This window comes from Lutra lutra, chromosome 6 (assembly GCF_902655055.1).
Source record: "Lutra lutra chromosome 6, mLutLut1.2, whole genome shotgun sequence".
Lineage (NCBI taxonomy): Eukaryota > Metazoa > Chordata > Mammalia > Carnivora > Mustelidae > Lutra > Lutra lutra.
The window spans coordinates 37,426,441-37,451,289 of NC_062283.1; the positions used below are offsets into that span (position 1 = coordinate 37,426,441).

The 24,849-nt window shown below is 39.1% G+C and overlaps 1 protein-coding gene across 8 annotated transcripts in view; it reads right to left on the reverse strand.

Annotated features, from left to right (window-relative positions):
- Positions 1 to 24,849, reverse strand: part of KCNQ5 (potassium voltage-gated channel subfamily Q member 5) — a 535,207-nt gene that overhangs the window by 164,606 nt on the left and 345,752 nt on the right. For all 8 annotated transcript variants that reach the window (XM_047732060.1, XM_047732062.1, XM_047732061.1 and 5 more), the window contains one exon: positions 5,199 to 5,289. In XM_047732060.1, the coding sequence (XP_047588016.1) occupies positions 5,199 to 5,289 (91 nt within the window). The remainder of the gene's footprint in view (positions 1 to 5,198; positions 5,290 to 24,849) is intronic.

Consider the following 24,849-nt stretch of genomic DNA (forward strand, 5'->3'; position numbering starts at 1 on the left):
AGCGTTTTCATCAGATGCATTTACCAAAGAACTACAACAATAAGAATCTGTTCATTAGTCACCAAAAATAAGTGGTTATTATGAACACATGCCTCTCGCTGAATGTGTGCCATTGAGTCACTTTTAGTTAGTTGAACATGTTTGTATAGAGAGCTGCCATAAAAAAAAAGAAAGCTGCCATAATTAGCAGTGTTTGTGGTGAGAAAATTCTAGCAAAGATATTTGTTTTCTATTAGAAAAGTGTGATATTTTCTCAAATGTAGCATTTGCAAATATTCCACTGTTCACTGTTCTTATTAGGCTCCATTAAATATGGAAGAACCAGTGATTATAATATTTGCCAACTTTCTCTGTGCTGAGTCCTGTTCTGAGCACTTGAACTTAGCTAATCCTCACAACAACTTTATTAAGTAGGCTGTATTATTCTCCACTTTGAACAGAAGAGAAAACGAAGACAGAGGAGTGATTTCCCAAAGGCACACATATAAAAAGTGGTAGAAGCAGAATTTGAACTCATCGGATCCAGTTCTAGAATCTAGATCTCATTTTCAAGCCTGTGCTCCACTGTTTGTGTGGAGAGGAACAAGGGAGGCTGCTGTATAGTATGAAGCCCCAGTTCACATAACTGAGAAGAATAAAAGAGCAAATTCCCACAGAATTTTTGCGTGTCTGATGAGGGAGCAGAAGGCAAGGTGAAGGCAGCCTGAGCACAAAGCAGAAGCTGACGCCTCACAACCACCCCCTCCCCCACCCCCTCATGGGATATATGTGACATTCCTCAGGCACTCCAGGCTGCTCTGAAGCTAAGGAAAGGGAAAACTTATAGAGGTTGGAGGTCACAGTACTGCAAGACACCGGTCTCCCTCAGTTTACAAAAGTCATAACCATTTAGAACAAACCATTTCTATCAATAACCTAGCTTCCAGAAGGGAATATAGAAACAGTTAAATGTCCTCATAACCTGCGGGCCCATTGACAGATACTTGAAGCAGGCAGAATTATGTTCCTCTAGGAAGCTCTCAATCATCTTCATGTTAATGCCTTGCTAGAAGGAAAAACAATTTTAACTTGCCAATAGCAAGGCCTCTGGTATCCTGGGAGTCTTCTTTAGCATGTGAAAATCCTTTTGAAATCTCCCATTTTCCTTACCTCCTCCAACTCCCAAGTATATAACCAGTCACCCCTCACAACTCTGGGGGGGCAGCAGCTCTTTCTGCCCATGGGTCCTGTCTCTATGCTTTAATAAAATCATCATTTTGCACCAAAGATATCTCAAGAATTCTTTCTTGGTCATCGGCTCTGAACTCCACCCCACCGAACCTCACCTATATTCCAAAACCCCATCAATTTAGCTTATAACCAAGGCCAATAAGTTACAAGGATATAAGTAGCCCTGAGAGTGCGATGCTAGCTGAGAATGACAAGGACTCTTTCCTGGAGGTGAGGAAGGAGAGCTGAATACTCCACAGGAACTCCAGGAGGTAAGCAAGACCAGCTGGTCCGCTGGTCCCCTCAAGGAGCCAGGTGAAAAGTATGAGTGTCACAGATGGACCTGCAAAGTTTCTCCAGGAGCCAGTCTGCCTGTTGTGTGCTCCTGTCAGAAGTGTGGGTGCCTGTTATTTGCATAGAAATGGAATTACAGTTAGAATATAGGAAGAGCTTTTAAAATGTGAAGAAAAAACCCACATGGGACAAAGCTATGGAAAACTATACAGTCGTGATGTATCATTTATATACAGTTCCTTCAAATTTAATTCTCTGGTGTTTTATTTGTGGCCAAAAGTGTACAAAAGTGATATAATTATAAATTTTTGCAAACATTTTAAAAGCCATTCATATTACCATTTGGATGGCAATTCTTCAGATATGCTTCATAAAATGTTCACTAAAAACATTGCTACTCAGAACTGTGTTCTACGAATTTTGTTTGATTAGATATTCAGAAGATAAAAATCAGATTAACTGTCTCAAACACACACATTAAAAGAATAAATAAGATTCCCTAAACCATTAAGACAATTCTTGGCTTTTTCCAATATTCTACAGCTGACTGAACTTGTATGATACACTATATTTACTAATTGTGAAAAAGAGTTAAAATATGCATGTTTTTCCAATTTATTAATTACTAAGGAAGAAAATAAAAACAAAGCCTAGACTTGAATTTTCTTTTTTGTCTACATAAAGCATAATTTTTTTTTTAAGATTTTATTTATTTGAGAGAGAGACTGAGAGAGCATGAGAGGGGAGGTCAGAGGGAGAAGCAGACTCCCCATGGAGCTGGGAGTCCGATGTGGGACTCAATCTCACGACTCAAGGATCATGACCTGAGCCGAAGGCAGTTGCTTAACCAACTGAGCCACCCAGGCGCCCCATATAAAGCATAATTTTTTTAAAGCATTTGCCTGGCTAGCTCTGTCAGGAGAGCATGAGACCTTTAAATAAAATATACTTTTTGGAGAAACACTGATGAAGGAGAACATCAGGAAAATCTTAGACTGTAACACAGCCTGCATATTTCTAGGTAGGTTTTAAGAATACACTTTGGTTTAAAACATACATCCTGACCATTTATCCCCATAGCACAACAATAGCAGGATAAGCGAGCACTCTTCCTATGGAAGCATAGCCACCTTTCCGAGAACGTTGCTCAAAACAAAGGCCTTGTTTGCATAATGGCACTGGTTTCCACTTTGCTAAATCCAAAGGCATTCAAGACTGAGGGAGGAAAGAAGACACAAATGGCCAACAGGTACATGAAAGGTGCTGAACATCACTAATCATCAGCAAAATGCAAACCAAACCCACAATGAGATATCCCCTCAGAACTGTTAGAATGGCTGTTATAAAAAAGGCAAGAGGGAACAAATGCTGGGGATGGTGTGGAGAAAGGGAACCCTTGGGCACTGTGGATGGGGAAGCAAACTGGTGCAGCCACTATGGAAAACAGTATGGACGCTCCTCCAAAAATGAAAAATAGAACTACCATATGATCCAGCAATCTCACTTATGGGTATCTATCTGAAGGAAATCATTGTATATATACACACAATGGAATATTTTTCAGCCACAAAAAGAAGGAGATCTTGCCTTTTGTGACAACATGGATGGGCCTTGAGGGCCTAATGCTAAGTGAAATAAGTCGGAGAGAGAAAGACAAATACAGCATGGTCTCACATGTAAAATCCAAAAAACAAACAATCCTGAACTCATAGAAACAGAGGAGACTGGAGTGGGGGGAAGGTAAGGATGAAGGTGGTCAAAGGGTACAAGCTCGCAGTTACAAGACAAATCAGGTCTGAAGATCTAATGTATAGCACCGTGACTATAGTTAGCAATAGTGTAGTGTACACTTGAAAAATTACTAAGAGAGTATGTCTTAGAAACCCTCACCACACACACAAAACGGTAATCAATCATTTTGCATATAACATATACAAAATCATCAAATGATATACCTTAAACTTGTACAATGTAATATGTCGATTATATCTCAATAAATTTGGCAAAGAAACAAAAACCCAACTGAGGGATATGTGACAACATCTACATTATCTACTGAAAAGCATCCTATTTTAATAACATATTTAGAAACTCATTAGTAATGTCTATTTAGACTATTTAGAAACTCATTAGCAATGGAGGAATTTATATTTTGGAGATTTGAAGGATATAAACCTAACATTTTGAATTCTTGACATGGTCATGAAAAATTCCTTTTTATGGGATTCTTAATGCTTGATTCATTCATAATAGATATCACTGGTCTTGTAGCAGATCTAGTTTTCTCATGTTTCCGAGTCTTACTAAAGTCAGATTTACTTTTTCAGTCTAAAATTCCTAGTTGTAATTCTGTGTATGAACCTAAAAGCCAGTTGTGCCTTAGACCTTGGGCTCAAGATCATTTGTCGTTACCAAAGGGGTACATGAGGCTAAAAGACCACTTGCTACCCAAATGGAAACCTCATAAATGAAACAAATCCCCGGTGTACTTTTTGGTCTATTTTCTACGCTGGTTTTCCAAGTAGTAACCTTAACATTAGCAATATATCGCTGAGCACAATTTATATGGAAGCAAATTGGGATAGATTTTTCCAGGCTCAGAAATGGTTTCTCCCTGATGTAGGACAGAGACTTGATGAAGTCTTAGTAACTTAAAGCACAAACTAGCCATCTGAAAGCATAGGTAGGAAGAAGAATTGCCCTTGGCTCATTATATGAGTTGAGATCTTTCAGTTTCACCTACAAGGTAAGAACAATTTTTTTTATATTAAATGCTTATTGCTGTACATAACCAAAATCTCTTTATTAGAGCACAGAAGCCAGCTTCCCCCAGACCCTTTCTCTATCTCCCTCTATATTCCACCAGGCTTTACAGAAGTAAGTTGCTCCAATTTGTAGTTCATTCAGACAGTCCTGAGACTGTCAGGTCTGATATTTTTGCACTAAGAGAGTGGATCAAAATGGATGTAAATGAACCAAATTTTCAATCAGATGTGATTTGAGTATACAGTGATATAGTTTAGTTGTAATAGAAAGTAAAAGAGCTTAAAAGGCCTGGAATAATTCAGACTTAAATATCTTGGGGTCTTTTTCCATTTTAAAATGAATTGAGCAGTTCTGTGGCTGAGGATTGACAGCATAATGGAAACAGAGCTAACTGCAGAATTTCTTACCAGGTAGGTAACTGCATTAGCAGCAAAACTCATAATGTAGTCTGTTGGTTGAAAAGAGCATGAAGGAGCCTTCTGTTTTCTTATGAGGTGCTATATTCTCATACTTCTTGACTAATTACACCTACCTTCTGCCAAATTGCAGTTATTGGAAAATATTCTCTCTTCTGTAACTTTCAGCAATATTATGAGAGTCCTCATGCACATTGATTCTTCTTATAATTTGTTTATTACCATAGGTAAATATAAGTAAAACTGCTTCCAAGTACTGCCTTCTATTTTTGACGTAACTATAACACAAGATATTGCTATGTAATGGTAAACTGAATGGGGTGAATATATTCCTGAGGACGGACTAAAGGTTAAAATGGTGGGCCCATATTTCAATAATCTTTGAAAGTGTCATACTTCACAGTAACTCTCTTCTAGATAGAAATTTTTGTGGGATAAAATGCATAGCATAAATATTATAGACAGTTCTTAAACAAACTTTATGTACATTTTTGCTCATTATGTGTCACTTACCAGAATCAAGAGGCAACTCGAGGCCAGTTTTGTGTGCTCAGGAATGGTGGAAAACACTGACAAAATCAAGCAACCAAAGACAAGGAGAAAACTGTAAAACAACAACAAAAAAGAGAAATCTGATAAGAACTTTGCCTTACCATGACAGATTTCAATTCTTGTTTCTATAGTTTAAAGAACCAGACCCATTTGAGTTGGCATGGATTAAATCATAAAAGGCTTGGAAGGGACTAGCCATTTTGAATAAAATATGGGGGCATCTGAGTAGCTCAGTCAGTTAATCGTCCGATTCTTGATTTTAGCTCAGGATCATGAGATCAAGCACTACCTTGGGCTCTGTGCTGGGCACGGAGCCTGCTTAAGATTCTCTCCCTCTTCCTTCCTCCCCCTCCCTCTCTTCCACTCTCTGTGTGAGTGAATACGATATATGGTGCACATGGAGTTCCTTTACAACTTCATCAATGGAGAGAATGTTGTGTGTGTGTTGCATACCATATTTAAATGTCTACATCTGAGAATGTGTGAACTTCCCATACATCCTTTCACAAGAGGGAAGAAAGGCCCCAAAAGTGTGTTCTTGTTTTCCTACCCTGGGAGCACATGCCACAGCTGTCCTTTTTTCAAAAAGCAGAATCCACCTCACATCTGGCAGTGTTGTGACCCATCAAATGTTCTAAGTGGCTGTTACCAAGCCACTGGCTCCTTTTCACAGTCTAATTTTGCTCATGGATACTTGTTTGTCATTCCTTTATAATATTAATAAGGACAGAAGAGGAAGGGGAGAAGGGGACGATTTCTTCAGCTCCCCATGTACTTTCCAGTTCCCTGCAAACTACTACAGAGATCACCCCTCAGCTCTGTCTATTCATACTCTAGTGCTAGGGAGAAGAAGGGAGGAATAGCATTTTCTACCAATCAATCTACAGACATATTTATTTCTCAAATTATGGTACTCTCAGGATCTGGGGCTAGTGAGCTGAGTTCCCAAGGAAAATACCAAATAAAAAGGAAAGGCTGTTTTTTAAGCTGAAGTTACTGATCCTGAAATGCAAGATTAACAAACAAACAAATAGGGTACCTGGGTGGCCCAGTCGGTAAGCAACAGATTCTTGGTATCAGCTTGGGTCATGATCTCAAGACCTTAGGATTGCGGGACTGAGTCCCACATCAGACTCCATTCTCAGTGCAGTCTGCTTGTCCCTCTGCTCCTCCCCTAACGCCCACTCGTATATTCTCTCTCTTTCAAATACATAAATAAAACCTTAAAAAAAAAACCAAACAAACACCAAAACCTGAGCTCTAGGACATACTTTTTACTTTTACGTATCTCTGGGAAGCTCGTACAGTAATCTCCCCTAAAATATCAGTTTCCACATTCTTTTGTATGGCATTGAAGTTAATCTCTGCCTCTTTTGGCTTGCCCTGACATGTTTCCAGGTCTTTCTACTGCATTTGACTGGGAACTCCCAAGGACCTATAACCAGGGATTGGTAAATTATGGCCTAGGGAAAAAACCTGGCCCCTAAAGGCTGATTTTGTATATAAAGTTTTATTGTCATGTAGCTACACCCATTTGCTTATGTATTGTCTATGGCTGCTTTCATGCTACAGCTGCAGAGCTAAACAGTCATGGCAGAGACAATATGGTACATAAGATGAAAATATTTATTCACTGACCCTTTTAGAGGAGAAGTTCGTGACCCTTGAACAATACCATATATTTCTTATTTCTTTATATCTATTGAACACAGAAGCAAGTGGAAGTTCCTGATTGCTTAAGTCCTGTATGCTGGTAATAATTACTAACATTCAGGGGAGGAGCAAGATGGTAAAGGAATAGGAGACCTAAATATCATCTGGTCCCAGGAGTTCAGCTAGATAGTTATCAGGCCATTCTGAACACCTACAAACTCAACAGGAGATTGAAGAGAAGAAGAGAAGCAATTCTATCAAAAAAAAGCAACCACTTTCTGGAAGGTAGGTCATGTGGAGAAGTGAATAGGAGGCGATATATGGGAAGACAGACTGCGGGGCGAGGGGCGGGCTCCCAGCAAGCAGTAGAGCAGCAGAGCACAAAATCAGAACTTTTAGAAGTCTGTTCCACTGAGGGATGTCACTCCACAGGCTAAGCGGGGACAGTGTGGTCTCAGGACCTGCAGGGTCACAAAAAGACCAGGGGTGTCTGAGTGTGGCAGAGCTCCCAGGTATGGGAGTGGGGAAGCCACTGCAGAGACAGAGCCGAAGAGTGGGCTTCCAGCTCGGGATTACCTTAAACTGTGATCCAAGGCAGAATTGGGCCACTGCTCTTCTAGCAAGGATCCCACAAGTGGCAGATCCAGGGAGACCCCTCCTTCCTTGACTGGGAGGAGTGGCACAGAAGCATGCTGCGAAAATCTGCTGGGTTTGGAGACTCCAAACAGAGCCGTGCGCCAGACATAGAAATGCTGGGTCACAGGCTGGGTGAACACAGAGTGCAGCCAGAGACCAGGGAGCCAGGAGTGATTGAGTGCTTTTCTCTGAGGGTGCACTGAGGAGTGGGGCCCCCAGCCCTCGGCTTCTACAGAGCCAGAGATTGGGAGGCCACCATCTTCATTCTCCTCCAAAGCTCTACAGAAAGCATTCAGGGAACAAAAGCTACTGAGAGCGAACCTGAGCAGATTACTTAGCCTGGCCCCTAAGCAAGGGTGGTGTAATTCTGCCTTGGACAAAGACATTTGAAAACCACTGCAATAGGCCTTTCCCCCAGAAGATCAACAAGAACATTCATCCAAGACCAAGTTCACCAATCAATGAGAACTGTAAAACTTCAGAGCTATAGGAATATATCATATAGAATTCATGGCTTTTCCCCCATGCTTCTTTAGTCTTTCAAAGTTAAATTTTTTTAATTTTATTTTTTTCCTATTCTATTTTAAAATTTTTTCCTCTTTCCTGTTTTAATGTTTTTAAACTATTTTACCTCATCAATACCTTTTTAAAAATCTTTTAAAATTTTCATTGTTAGGGGTGCCTGGGTGGCTCAGTGGGTTAAGCCTCTGCCTTCGGCTCAGGTCATGATCTCGGGGTCCTGGGATCGAGCCCCCCATGGGGCTCTCTGCTCGGTGGGGAGCCTGCTTCCCCCTCTCTCTCTGCCTGCCTCTCTGCCTGCTTGTGCTTTCTGTCTATCAAATAATAAAAAAAAATAAATAAAATCTTAAAAAATTTTTTTCATTGTTATAGTCATATTCTATCCCTTCATTGTATTTAAACTTATTTTTGGTATACATATAGGTTTTTCTTTCTTTATAGTTTTGGGATACAGTTTCTTCTAACAGATCAAAATATACCCTAAATGAAAATACACCCTAAATCTAGTGTATGACTTTGTATGAATCACATTCTTTCCTTTTTATTTTAACCAACTTTTTATCTTATCAATTCCTTTTTTAGAATCTTTTTAAATTTTCATCTTTACAGTCATATTCAACCCCTTCATCATGTTTACCCTTATTTTATATATATATATATAATAATATAATATATAAGTACAATATATACATATATATATGACCAAAATACACCCAAAATCAAGTGTGTGGCTCTGCTCTATTCACCAGTCTAACATATATATATATATATATATATATATATATATATATATTATAATATACATATAAATATAAATATATATCATATATAAAATATATTATATTTTCTCCTTTCTTCTCCCCCTGGTTTTGGGTCTCTTCTGATTTGGCAAGTGTGTATTTTTCTAGGGTCCTTGTTAGCCTTTTAGTATTTTGTTCTCTCATTCATCTATTCTTATCTGGATAAAATGATAAGGCAGAAAAACTCACCTCAAAAAAAAGAACAAGAGACAGTACCAACAGCTAGGTACCTAATCATTATGGACATGAGTAAGATGTCAGAACTAGAGTTCAGAGTGACAATTATCAAAGTGCTAGTTGGGCTTGAAAAAAGTATAGAAGATACAAGAGAATTCCTTTCTGGAGAAATAAAATCCCTTTCTGGATAAATAAATGGAACTAAAATCTAACCAAGTTGAAATAAAAAAAGCTATTAATGAGGTGCAATAAAAAATGGAGGCTTCTACTGCTAGGATAAATGAGGCAGAAGAGAGAATTAGTGATATAGCAGACCAAATGATGGAGAATAAAGAAGCTAAGAAAAAGAAACGTAAACAACTACTGGACCACAAGGGGAGAATTTAAGAGATAAGTGATACCAAAGATGAAACAATATTAGAATAATTGGTATCCCACAAGAAGAAGAAAGAGAGGTGCAGAAGGTATATTAGGGAAAATTATAGCAGAGAATTTCCCTAATTTGGTGAAGAGAACAAGTATCAAAATCCAGGAGACACAGAGAACTACCACCTCAAAATCAATAAAAATAGGTCCATACCCCCTCATCTAACAGTAAAATTTACAAGTTTCAGTGACAAGGAGAAAATCCTGAAAGCGACTCAGGACAAAAGGTCTATAACATACAATGACAGAAGTATTAGATTGGCAGCAGACTTATCCACAGAGACCTGGCAGGCCAGAAAGGACTGGTATGATACATTCAGAACACTAAATGAGAAAAATATGCAGCCAAGAATACTATATCCAGCTAGGCTATCACTGAAAATAGAAGGAGAGATAAAAAGTTTCCAGGACAAACAAAAACTAAAAGAATTTGCAAACACCAAATCAGCCCTACAGGAAATACTTAAAGGGGTCCTCTAAGTAAAGAGAAAGCCTAAAAGTCACAGACTAGAAAGGAACAGAGACAATATACAGTAACAGTCACCTTACAGGCAATACAATGGCACTAAATTCATATCTTTCAATAGTTACCCTGAATGTAAATGAGCTAAACACCTCAATCAAAAGACACAGGGTATCAGAATGCATTAAAAAACAAAACAAAAGAAAACAAAAAAACCCCCAAGAGCCATCAATATGCTGTCTGCAAGAAACTCATTTTAAACCAAGAGACATCTCCAGATTTAAAGTGAGGGGGTGGAAAACAATTTACCATGCTAATGGACATCAAAAGAAAGCTGGGGTAGCAATCCTTATATCAGATAAATTAGACTGTAAGCCAAAGATTATAATAAGAGATGAGGAAGGACACTATATTATATATAAAGGGTCTGTCCAACAAGAAGATCTAACAATTTTAAATATCTAAGCTCCTAACATGGGAGCAGCCAACTATATAAACCACTTAATAACAAAATCAAAGAAACACATTGACAATAATACAATAATACTAGGGGACTTTAACAACCCCCTCACTGAAATGGACAGATCATCTAATCAAAAGATCAAGAAGGAAATAAAGGCTTTAAATGACACAATGGACCAGATGGACATCACAGATATATTCAGAACATTGCATTCCAAAGCAACAGAATACACATTCTTCTCTAGTGCACATGGAACATTCTCCAGAATAGATCACATCCTGCACCACAGTCAGGTCTCAACTGGTGCCAAAAGACTGGGATCATTCTCTGCATATTTTCAGACCACAATGCTTTGAAACTAGAACTCAACCCCAAGAGGAAAGTTGGAAAGAACTCAAATACAGGGAGGCCAAAGAGTATCCTACTAAGCAATGAATGGGTCAACCAGGAAATTAAAGAATTTAAAGAATTCATGGAAACAAATGAGAATGAAAACACAGCTGTTCAAAGTCTTTGGGGCACAGCAAAGGCAGTCCTAAGAGGAAAGTATGTAGCAATACAAATCTTTCTCAAGAAACAAGAAAGGTCTCAAGTACACAACCTAACCCTACACCTAAAGGAGGTAGAGAAAGAACAGCAAAGAAAGCCTAAACCCAGCAGGAGATGAAAAATAATAAAGATCAGAGCAGAAATCAATGAAATAGAAACAAAAAGGACAGTAGAACATATCAATGACACTAGGAACTGGTTCTTTGAAAGAATTAATAAGATTGATAAACCCTTGTCCAGACTTACCAAAAAGAGAGAGAGAGAGAGAGAGAGAGAGAAAGGACCCAAATCCCAAATTAATAAAATCATGAATGAAAGAGGAGAGATCACAACCAACCCCAAAGAAAGACAAACAATTATAAGAACATATTATGAGCAACTATACACCAGCAAATTTGACAATCTGGAAGAAATGGATGCATTCCTAGAGACGTATGTATTACCAAAACTGAACCAGGAATAAATAGAAAACCTGAACAGACCCATAACCAGTAAGGAGATTAAAAGAGTCATCAAAAATCTCCCAACAAACAAGAGCCCAGGGCCAGACAGCTTCCGAGGGGAATTCTACCAAACATTTAAAGAAGAACTAATTCCTAGTCTCCTGAAACTGTTCCAAAAAATAGAAATGGAAGGAAAACTTCCAAACTCATTTTATGAGGCCAGCATGATCTTGATCCCAAAACAAGACAAGGATCCCATCAAAAAAGAGAATTACAGACCAATATCCTTGATGAACACAGATGCGAAAATTCTCACCAAAATACTAGCCAATAGGATTCAACAGTACATTAAAAGGATTACTCACCACGACCAAGTGGGATTTATTCCAGGGCTGTAGGGTTGATTCAACATCCGCAAATCAATCAATGTGATACAACACATTAATAAAAGAAAGAACAAGAACCATATGATACTCTCAATAGATGCTGAAAAAGCATTTGACAAAGTACAGCATCCCTTCCTGATCAAAATTCTTCAAAGTGTAGGGATAGAGGGCACATACCTCAATATTATCAAAGCCATCTATGAAAAACCCACCTCAAATATCATTCTCAATGGAGAAAAACTGAGAGCTTTTTGGCTAAGGTCAGGAACATGGCAGGGCTGTCCACTATCACACTGTTATTCAACATAGTACTAGAAGTCCTAGCCTCAGCAATCAGAAAACAAAAAGAAATAAAATGTCTCGGAACCAGCAAAGAAGAAGTCAAACTCTCACTCTTTGCAGATGATATGATACTTTATGTAGAAATCCTAGAAGACTCCACTCCAAAACTGGTAGAACTCATATAGGAATTCAGTAAAGTGTCAGGATATAAAATCAATGCACAGAAATCAGTTGCATTTCTATATACCAACAGCAAGACAGAAGAAAGAGAAATTAAGGAGTCGATCCCATTTAACATTGCACCCAAACCATAAAATACCTAGGAATAAACCTAACCCAAAAGGCAAAGAATCTATACTCAGAAAATGATAAAGTACTCATTAAAGAAACTGAGGAAGACACAAAGAAATGGAAAATCGTTCCATGCTCACGAATTAGAAGAACAAATATTGTGAAAAGTGTATGCTACCTAAAGTAATCTACACAATTAATGCAATCCCTATCAAAATACCAAAATACCATATGATAATTGACTCTCTCTGCTTGACTTATTTCACTCAGTATAATCTCTTCCAGTCCTGTCCATGTTGCTACAAAAGTTGGGTATTCATCCTTTCTGATGGAGGCATAATAATCCATAGTGTATATGGACCACATCTTCCTTATCCATTCGTCCGTTGAAGGGCATCTTGGTTCTTTCCACAGTTTGGCGACCGTGGCCATTGCTGCTATAAACATTGGGGTACAGATGGCCTTTCTTTTCACTACATCTGTATCTTTGGGGTAAATACCCAGTAGTGCAATTGCAGGGTCATAGGGAAGCTCTATTTTTAATTTCTTGAGGAATCTCCACACTGTTCTCCAAAGTGGCTGCACCAGCTTGCATTCCCACCAACAGTGTAAGAGCGTTCCCCTTTCTCCACATCCTCTCCAACACACGTTGTTTCCTGACTTGCTAATTTTGGCCATTCTAACTGGTGTAAGGTGGTATCTCAATGTGGTTTTAATTTGAATCTCCCTGATGGCTAGTGATGATGAACATTTTTTCATGTGTCTGATAGCCATTTGTATGTCTTCACTGGAGAAGTGTCTGTTCATATCTTCTGCCCATTTTTTGATATGATTATCTGTTTTGTATGTGTTGATTTTGAGGAGTTCTTTATAGATCCTGTATATCAACCTTTTGTCTGTACTGTCATTTGCAAATATCTTCTCCCATTCTGTGGGTTGCCTCTTTGTTTTGTTGACTGTTTCCTTTGCTGTGCAGAAGCTAAATAAGTCAAGCAGAGAGAGTCAATTATCATATGGTTTCACTTATTTGTGTAGCATAACAAATAGCATGGAGGACAAGGGGAGTTAGAGAGGAGAAGGGAGTTGGGGGAAATTGGAAGGGGAGGTGAACCATGAGAGACTATGGACTCTGAAAAGCAATCTGAGGGCATTGAAGTGGTGGGGGGTGGGAGGTTGGGGGAACTAGGTGGTGGGTATTAGTGAGGGCACGGATTGCATGGAGCACTGGGTGTGGTGCAAAAACAAGGAATACTGTTATGCTGAAAATAAAAATAAATAAATAAATAAAATAAAATAAAAGAAAAAGAAAAAAACCCCCAAAATACCATCATTTTTTTTTCAAAGAAATTGAACAAATAATCCTAAAATTTATATGGAATGGCAAAGATCCCGAATAGCCAGAGAACTGTTGAAAAAGAAAACCAAACTTGGCGGCATCACGATTCCAGACTTCAAACTCTATTACAAAGCTGTAATCATCAATACAGTATGGTACTGGCACAAAAACAGATACAAAAATCTATGGAACAGAATAGACAGCTCAGAAATGGACTCACAACTCTATGGTCAACTAATCTTTGACAAAGCAGGAAAGAATGTCCAATGGAAAAAAGACAGTCTCTTCAGCAAATGGTGTTGGGAAAATTGGACAGCCACATGCAGAAAAATGAAACTGGACCATTTCCTTATATCACACAAAAAAATAGACTCAAAATGGATGAAAGATCTCAATGTGAGAAAGGAATCCATCAAAATCCTTGAGGAAAATACGGGCAGCAGCCTCTTTGACCTCAGCCACAGCAACTTCTTCCTAGGAACATCGCCAAAGGCCAGGGAAACAGGGGCAAAAACGAACTATTGGGATTCCTCAAGATCAAAAGTTTTTGCACAGTAAAAGAAACAGTTAACAAAACCAAAAGACCACTGAAAGAATGGGAGAAGATATTTGCAAATGACATATCAGATAAAGGGCTAGTATCCAAAATCTATAAAGAACTTATCTAACTCAACACCCAAAGAACAAATAATCCAATCAAGAAATGGGCAGAAGACATGAACAGACATTTTCGCAAAGACATCCAAATGGCCGACAGACACATGAAAAAGTGCTCGACATAACTCGGCATCAGGGAAATACAAATCAAGACCACAGTGAGATACCATCTCACACCAGTCAGAATGGCTAAGATTAACAAGCCAGGGAACAACCGATGTTGGCAGAGAATGGGTAGATGCAGAGAAAGGGGAACCCTCCTACACTGGTGGGAATGCAAGCTGGTGCAGCCACTCTGGAAAACAGTATGGAGGTTCCTCAAAAGGTTGAAAATAGAGTTACCCTATGACCCAGCAATCGTTACTAGCGGGTATTTACCCTAAAGATACAAAGGTAGTGATCCGAAGGGGCACATGCACCCAAATGTTTGTTGCAGTAGTGTTCACAATATCCAAACTATGGAAAGAACCTAGATGTCCATCGATAGATGAATGGATAAAGAAGATGTGATATCTATATCTATATATAGATAAAGATATATCTATATATATACGATGTGATGTGATCTATATATATGTGATGTGATGTGATATATATAATTCTATCTCTATAGATATATATCTGTAGAGATATATATAATGTAGCCATCAAAAAAAGCAAAATCTTGCCATTTGCAATGATGTGGATGGAACTAGAGAGTATTATGCTAAGTGCAATAAGTCAATCAAAGAAAGACAATTATCGTATCATCTCTGATATGAGGAGTTTGAGAGGCATGGTGGAGGTTCATGGGGGGCAGAGAGGGGAAAAAATGAAATAAAATGGGACTGTGGAGGGAGAAAAACCATAAGAGACTCTTAATCTGAGAAAACAAACTGAGGGTTGCTGGGTGGCTGGAGGGGTAGGGATAGGGTGGCTGGCTTATGGACATTGCTGAGGATACATGCTATGGTGAGTGCTTTGAATTGTGTAAGACTGATGATTCACTGACCTGCACCTATGAAGCAAATAATACATTAAAAATGTTAATAAAAAAACAAAAAATAAATAAAAAATCACTAACATTCACAGAGGGTTTTCCATAAGCTAGAAATGGTGCTAAGCATTTTCATATGCATTATACGTTATCCTCACAAATTTATGGAGTAGAAATATCATTATTCCCATTTTACAAATATGAAAGCTGAGAATTAACATTTTATAACTCATCCAAGATTGTGAAACCAAGATCATTCAGCACTGTGTGTCCTTGAACTGCTGCACAGTGTTGCTGAATAAGAGTGGAAAGATGAGAATGGCAGTAACACTATTGGTTCTGAAAGACCTTTGGGGATACTTCTCTATCTCTTCAATCTGAGAGGGAAGTAATTATTATATCAAATAGAAGAAGTCTCCAAGGAAAAGGAGTCTACAAGTGAAAAAAATCTAGTATACATCTTTTTTTTTTTAACCATTTTATTTATTTAGTTGATAGAGACCACAAGTGGGCAGAGAGGCAGGCAGAGACAGAGAGAGGGGGAAGCAGGCTCCCTGCTAAGCAGAGAGCCCAATGCGGTGCTCAATCCCAGGACCCTGGGATCATGACCCAAGCCGAAGGAAAGGCTTTAACCCACTGAGCCACCCAGGCGCCCCTCTAGTATACATCTTTAATAACCACTTACTATACTTACAACTCATGCATCTAACAATTTAAGATACTTTGGATTATACTTTACGTTGGCCTTAATGGAATGGAAATTGTAAGGTGGAAATAGAATTCTAGTGCACCTATAAACTTCCAAACAACTAATGAGAAAATGAAATTCAGGGATTCCCTAAGATCGTTAGGAGGATCATGTTGCATTTGGTAGAGACAGCAACAGATGTTTCCTCTCTTGTGAGCAGCTGTTATGAAGGCATGCTCTCTTTGTCCAGGCTTACCAGAAACCATTAGGAAAAGCAAGCAGGGCATTACTTAATCACTAAGACATCTTCTTCCTCCAGGAGCATCCCAGTGCTATCTTCGTGGTCTCTATGTTTGTGTTCAAAACAGAACTATATAATCATGAGTCCTTTTGATAGTTCTTTCTTCATTAATATTTGGGTGTTGTTTAAATTTTTTCCCTTCCCTTCCCTTCCCTTCACTACTCTGCTCTTTTTCTTTCTTGAGACGATCTTACACTGTTTTCTAACAAGAGTACTTTCTGTACTAGAATTCTGTTCTCTCTATTGGGGAACATTCTGAAGACAGCAAGCCAAAGACCTCCACTGTTCAGGCTGCCCAAAGGGCTATGGATAGAAAAATGCATTTATTAATTCACTAAGTCCTCCTTCCCTTAACCATTCATCCATTTAGCCAATCAGCAAATACTGATTAAGCATATAATACTAGGCTGGGTCTTTTTTTTTTTTTGCCTTGACAGAGTTTAGGGTCTATTGAGGTATACAGAGTAGTAAACAGAAAATTAAATAAGTATGAAATTAATTAAATTATTTTAATTTATATTCAGTTTAAATTAAATATTAAGTAAATAAACATTGAACACATGTAAATAGAAAATTAAGATTCTGAGTGATGATTGCAAAGACTGGGAAAATACAGGAGATGACAGGAGTATATAGGAGAGAAGGGGTTAGGCAGGACTGCTAAGTCTGTTGAGGGGTCAAGTGCCAAATAAAAGTGTAGGCCCTTGTTAATAAACTGTGAAGGGGCACCTGGATGGGTCAGCTGGTTAAGCACCGAACAGTGGTTTCAATTCAGGTCACGATCTCAGGGTTGTGAAATCAAGCCCTGCACTGGGCTCTGTACTCAGCATGGAGTCTGCTTGGCATTCTCTCTCTTTGCCTCCCCACTGCAGCCCCCCAACCCTGCTCATGCACGCTCTCTCTCTCTGTCAGATAAAAAGATGTTTAAAAAAGAACCACTAAGAATTTCAAGATGGTGACAGCACAGTATGGCACCAATTGTGGGACCCTTGTAAGTGCCGGGTTCTGTGGGAACATACAGATTGCATGCCTATAAAGCCAGGCTTGGGGTTAGGAAGACTTCCTGGAGAAAGTGATGTTTAGATGAGCCCTGAGGGCCCAGCAGGAGTTAGCAAAATGGTTGGAATGGCTGGGGTGAAGGAGCCTTCTAATCCATGAGACCATGTGGGGGATGGTCAGGTGTAAGCCCAGCATCACTAAAATTTACCAATTAATCAATAAATTAGCATTAGTGAATACCTGGATATTCTTCAGCTGTACATGAAAAATGTAAGGTGGTCATCCTTGAAAATTCATTTTTTTTGCATAGGAATCAATTCATTTCAGTTGAAAACATATACTGAGTACCCACTATAAAAAAAAAAACCCATGTGCCAAAACTACTGAAGTACAAGGGATACATTAAAGCAGTCTTTTTTTAAGGAATGAAAAATCTAATGTGGCTCGAGTTTAAATAAAAACTTAAGATTCTGGGGCACCTGGGTGGCTCAGTGGGTTAAGCCTCTGCCTTCAGCTCAGGTCATGATCTCGGAGTCCTGGGATCAATCCTCGCTTCAGGCTCTCTGCTCGGCAGGGAGCCTGCTTCCCCACCTCTCTCTCTGCCTGCCTCTCTGCCTACTTGTGATCTCTCTGTCAAATAAATAAATAAAAATCTTTAAAAAAAAACCCAACAACTTAAGAAATCTAAGGTAGTGGGTAAGATGGACATACAGTGATCCCCCATACCTGTGGTTTTGCTTTTCATGGTTTCAGTTACCAGTGTTCAACCATAGTACAGAAGTAGATGATTCTACTTCTGAGAGGTCAGTAGGATCCTAGGGCTACATCGCAATGCCTATGTCATTCACCTCACTTTACCTCCTCATGTAGTCATTTTATCATATTACATCATCCCAAGAAGGGCAAGTAGAGTACAATAAGGTATTTTGAGAGAGGGAAAGACCACACTCACATAACTTGTATTACAGAATATTGTTACGACTGTTTTATTTTATTATTATTTATTATTGTTAATCTCTGACTGCACCTAATTTGTACCTTAATCTTTATCATGGGTATGTATGTATAGGAAAAAACAGTGTGTATAGGGCTTGGTATTATCCATGGTTTCATCCACTGTGGGTTTGGAATGTGTCCCCTGCAGATAAGGGGGGTACTGTATGGGATCATAATGAAGGGTAGAGGCTGATTAAATGCTAAGAAAAATGTTATAGAGGCTGAAAGTGGGGAGGGGATTCTATTCAGTTGGGAATGGTGGGAGCACATCAGGAAAGTCTTCATAAGTGGGTGATGCTTGAGGAAGAGTAGGGTTGCAATAAGAGAACTTTCTGGAGAAACACATGCTAGAAGGAGAGTACAATATGAGAAAAGTAATAAGGCAAAAAAAATGAGGTAAAGTATCTGTTCCTTGTTGCATGAACAAAAAGTTTTCAAGTTTGTAGCACAGGGGAGACAGGTGCTGAACTGGGAGTCTGGGCCAGTTGCAGAGAGTCTTGTATGGCAGGGTCTGTCTTTAATTCTGTAGATAATGGGGAGACATTGAAGATTTTTGAAAGGGGAACTATCATCAGAGTTGCCCCCTGGGGAAATCAAATTGGCAGCAGTGTGTGTTAGTTGAGAAGCAGAGGCAAGAGTAATGGTGATCCAAGTTAGGTTGTAAATGAACTGGTGGAAATGAGAATGGAATAGAGAGGGAGAATGGAGGGAAGCTGTAACCACAAGAGTTCCCTGACTTGGATAGTTATGAAACTGGGTGGTAGTTTAGGAAGGGGCATTGGGGCTGAAAGGTCTAAGGTTTCCATACATAGTTACTTCGATGGTCCTCAGAAGTCAAGAGGAGAAAAGTCAGGAACATCAGGAGAAAAAATTGATTTTGAGAAGAGGATAAATCCAGTTTCAGACAGTCACATGGAATTGTGGGTCTACATCTTGGGCACAAAATCTGTTTAAAGAGATGGAAGTACTTTTTTCCTAGAGGAAGTGAATGTACAGAATGTGTCATCCTGAGGGAAGAGCAGACCAAGCATATAAGGTTTAGGTAAATAAGCATAAAGGTTCTTTGACATCGGCCACAGCAACTTCTTTCAAGGCATGTCCCCAAAGGCAAAGGAAACAAAAGCGAAAATGAACTTTTGGGACTTCGTCAAGATCAAAAGCTTCTGCACAGCAAAGGAAACAGTCAATAAAACAAAGAGGCAACCCACGGAATGGGAGAAGATATTCACAAACGCCACTACAGACAAAGGGCTGATATCCAAGATCTATGAAGAACTCCTCAAAATCAACACCCAAAAAACAGATAATCACATCAAAAAATGGGCAGAAGACATGAACAGACACTTCTCCAAAGAGGACATACAAGTGGCTAACAGACACATGAAAAAATGTTCATCATCATTAGCCATTATGGAGATTCAAATCAAAACCACATAGAGATACCACCTTACACCAGTTAGAATGGCCAAAATTAACAAGACACTAAACAACAAGTGTTGGAGAGGATGTGGAGAAAGCGGAACCCTCTTACAGTGTTGGTGGGAATGCAAGTTGGTGCAGCCAGTTTGGAAAACAGTGTGGAGATTCCTTAAGAAATTAAAAATAGAGCTTCCCTATGACCCTGCAATTGCACTACTGAGTGTTTACCCCAAAGATACAGATGTAGTGAACAGAATGGCCATCCATACCCCGATGATCATAGTAGCAATGGCCACAGTCACCAAACTGTGGAAAGAGCCAAGATGCTCTTCAACAGATGAATGGATAAAGACGATATGGTCCATATATACAATGAAGTATTATGCCTCCATCAGAAAGGATGAATACCCAACTTTTATATACATGGACGGAACTGGAAGAGATTATGCTGAGTGAAATAAGTCAACCAGAGAGAATCAATTATCATTTAGTTTCACTTACTTGTGGAGCATAAGGAATAACACGGAGGACACTGGAGATGGAGAGGAGAAGTGAGTTGAGGGAAATCAGAGGGGGAGACAAACCATGAGAGACTGTGGACTCTGAGAAACAAACTGAGGATTTTGGAGGGGTGGGGGTGGGGCTTTGGGTGATCCTGGCGGTGGGTATTAAGGAGGGCATGTATTGCATGGAGCACTGGGTGTGCTGCATAAACAATGAATCTTGGAACACTGAAAAAAAAATAAAATTACAAAAAAAATAAGCATAAAGGATGTTTGAGGAAATTTCCTGATCTTAGAGAATGACATCATAGGGAACAATGAAACATTCTGCTATGAATTGGCTTTCAGTAGCATTGCCAGAGAAAGACTTCCTGGCTAAAGAAAGCCCTGAACTGACAGAATGACGCCTCTGAGGTGACAGTGTTCAGATGTTGGGCTCACTGGCAGTGCCATGGTACATCACTGGGTTCTGTTGACATCATTACTTTTGAGGGTCCCACACAGGTATTTGCTGGCAGCTGACCACTACCCTAATCTACCTCTCTACTGACTGAATAAAATTGGAAGCAGTGGCAAGAGTTATTAGATATGGGGTGCCTGGGTGGCTCGGTTGGTTAAGCGTCTGCTTTCAGCTCAGGTCATGATCCCAGAGTCCCAGGATCAAGCCCTACATTAAGCTCCCTGCTCAGTGGAGAGTCTGCTTCTCCCTTCCCCTTGCCCCTGCTCCTTCTCTCTCTCTTGCTCTCTCTCTCAAATAAATAAATCAAAAAGAGTCATTAGATAGAGTGTCTTAATTGAGGGTCCATGGACTTCCACGGGATCTGTGGACAGAATTTAGGGGGGCTGTGAGCATGGATGGGAAAAAAATGACCTCTTTGTCACTAACCATGGCAATAAACCATGATGGTATTAGCAGTGCTGGTGACTTTGTTACTCACAGAAGTCACAGATATTGTCATATCCCATTTTATAGTTGTAGATGAAACCATAATTGTTTCGTCTTGCATACTTATTTGGCTCATCATTATTTCATGATTATTTATGACAGTTATTAGACCCACTTTGGGTTTTTAAAAAAATGTGTTAATAAAGAAGCATAATATTACTATATCAGAAACTTGTTCAAAATTTTAATAATAGCACCACCACAAAATTTTTTTCTTTTGTATTTAAAAATGTTATTCTGGGAAATGGCTCACAGGCTTCACCAGACTGTTGAAGGGTCCATGGCACCCATGAAAAATTAGGTTCCTGTGGTGGTAGGGAGATGGGTGGATTAGGAAGGTAGGGGCTGGGAACTGGAAAATGGCCCAGTTTGACAGGAATCACCAACTTACTCAGGAAAGTTTTAAGATGATTCAAAAAAATATAGACATTTTTCCTTTTATACATTAATCTCGGAATATCATAAGATCCATATTACTTCAAAATTATTCTGTAATCACAATTGGCCTTTATTTTGCCTAAAGAAATCATTTATATTTTGTTTCTGAGGAAATTATCTTTGATGCAGACCTCTGCCTAAAACTTCTCCGGAAGGCAAAGATTATTGCATGAGGAGGACATTTTTGACACAAAAATATTACCAGGTCAAAGTTCAAAGGCCTCTGTGTTCATTCAAGGAAATCACCATCAGGTTTTCTTGTGGGTTAATGAAGAATCAATTTGTCAGATTTAATTTGTTAACCAAAAAAACCCACAAAAAAACAAAAAAACAACTTTACTGGGAAATACCACAAGTGTTTGTGGAACAGATGATGTCCAGCTTCCAGAGCTTGTGCTTCAAGCATGGGTTTGTTTTGAAGGACTTAAAATGATGCGAAAATAAGGCATTCAGACAAGCTCTGGTGATGCTTTGCCAAAGGAACCATGGTAAGTTACACAAAGTCATTCACACAAACACACAACCCCAGCCACTCATAAGCAATATGAATAATGCAACGAACACAGGAGAAATGGAGCTGCAGCTTAAAGTAGACATCTCAATGAACTTAGCTCAGGGGGAAGAAAATTAACAGCACGGGCTTTGCAGATTGAAACAACCACAAATTTCTACCTAGAAGATGCTCTCTGCAAATATTTTGGTGGACTATAAGCTTTCCATAGTATGACTGTCCATGTGAGCGAACTGTGAAGAAAGCATTGGGGGAGAGGAGATCTGAAATGTTTGAAATGGAATGGAATCATGGGATTAAAATAGAGATGTTAACAGGAAGTAGACATAGGAGTTTCAAGAAAACAATTCTTCGGAAATACCTTCTGAAGGAAATTCAGCCCTGCCTCTGACTTTTCATAAATATTTAAGTATTGCTTTGATAAAGTGTATGTTTCAGTACGTTTGATGGAAGGCCTCATGAATGCATCATGAATGGGGATGACTGGCGTTCACCTGCTGGCCAGGTGACCAAAGATGACCCACTGACATGGCACTGCCTGGAGGACATGCTGCCTAATAAAATCAGAATCTCATTATCAGAGGAATGACTGGAGCCCACTTTCTTCTTCTAGCCTCCTAAATTTACCCCTTCTTTCTAAACTTGGCATTTTGCAAAATGTCCTTTCTGCATAATTTTTCCATAAAAGAAGGGCATTTTGCACATGAAATCCATCCACAGAACACCCAGCTTCCACTGCAAAACAATAAAAATTAAATATGACATTTTTGGTGTCTTTAAGGGTGATTTGGAGTATTTGATTAAAAACTGCATGTAAAAACTGGAAACTAAAAAACAAAAAACAAAAAACAAAAAACCCACACTGCGTGATTCTGCTTTTTAAGTGCAATGAGCTCTAAATATTAATAAAGACCCTAATGAATAAATCCTATCACTGTAATCTCTGTGAAGTTGCAAAAATAGGGTCATCAGCTAGCAGTTCTCAAAAAACGAACTGTTGGCATTTTACATGTGTGGTGTTAGGAAACCAGCGGGGATGGGAAATAGCTGTTTGGGCTGGCATAGTGCATTTCTGTAGAGGACTGTGGCTCATGTAAATGAACTGAAACAAGGCAAGAGAACCATCGGGAGTTCAAGAGCCTTCCTCCAGAGCAGCCCCTGGAATCGACCAAACACAGACAAAGGGCATGCTCAGCTTGATCCTCACTCCAGGATCAGGAATCCAGGTGGCTTGAAGGATTTCTGATTTAGCGCCCTGTCAAGACAGGGATTATTTTTACATTGCTGATAGAGGATGGTGCAGCTCCTCCTTGAACCTCTCCAGCCTCCAGAACTCTCCCAGCCCTAAAGCAGCACAGTGCTGTTACAGCCAATCTCCTGCGGGAAGACTGCTTCCCCCTTTGAGTCAAGTCTCCTTATTCATGCCCTTGACTTCCCGGTCCTCTCTGAGGCTCTGACCACAAGGACCGATGCTCCCTCCTCCTCGTGTTCTTTTTGCAGATATTTGAGGTTGATTTTGTCATCATGACTTTCCTGTCGGTCTTCAGATTACACTCATCCCAGTTCTTTGTCTACTCAGTATATGAAGCAAGGTTCACATCTGTCACTCTCCCTGTCACTGTTCTTTAAAGAGACCCAGTCTGGTCCCACATCTCTCCAAGTTTAACGCAGGCCCATTGTTATCCCCCAGTCTGAGCAAAAGAGTTAACATTTAGTTGCCAACATAAATTATCAGCATTGTCTCTTCTTGCCAGGGAATCTAAATTCAAATTCTTCATGCTCAGTTGTTAGCAAAAGTTTGGTTTCAAAAAGGACTGTCTTGAGGATATGCATTTGCTAATTTTCCTGTATCTTTCCTATCGCAGACCAGGGAAGAAAATGTGACCATTGACAATCTGTGTATTGGTCTAATCACCTTTCTCAGTCATGGAATTCCTTTCACTAAACTGTGTTTGACTTTTTATCATTTTCTTGAAAAGCAAAAATCAGTCAGCCAATTTACTATATTGTAAGAGTTTCTCTTTATTTCACTTTGTATTTCCTCAATGAGGTATCATGTGAAAATTTTTCTCCAGGAGATTTTTCTTGCAATAAGGTGAATAAACTTGGCTATTTTTACAGGGTTTCTGTTGTTTGGTCTGGATTTATTATGTTAGAAGCCATCAAAGGATTTGAGGATGAAATTGAAGAACTTTCACTAATAAACTTGAATAAATCTTGAAAAATGCAATAGGAGCCAAATGACCAGAAAGAAGAAAATACTCTGAATCTCAGGGGAAAAAAAAAAAGAGTAAAGTAGGGGCCTTGGATTTTGTATATTGATAAGCTCAATTACAACTCCTAGAAATGCTCCAGATAGAATATTAAGCAAATGATTTCTAATAAACTCAAATGAATGACTATGATTACTAAAAAGAAACACAAGTTCACCAAGAGCAAGGAGCACAAAGCTATGCTTATTTACTATTTTGATAGGTTTGCCAGCTTGCTTTATCAGGGGAATAGAGTAGAAGAAATGTCTCGATTTCAGCAAAGCACTGAGAAGTGTTTTATAACATCCTTGAGGAAAAGGAGGAGAAATTCAGGCAGGATGATATGACTCTTGGGAGGATTTTTATCTGGTGTGAGAAGTCTCCAGAGAGGAACCATTTTTTTTTTTTTTTTTGTAAAAAAACTCTGAAGACAAGTGTAGGACACTTGGATATTTCCTGGAGTAGGGAGTTGGTAGTTCATGCTAGGAATAAATGAATCAAG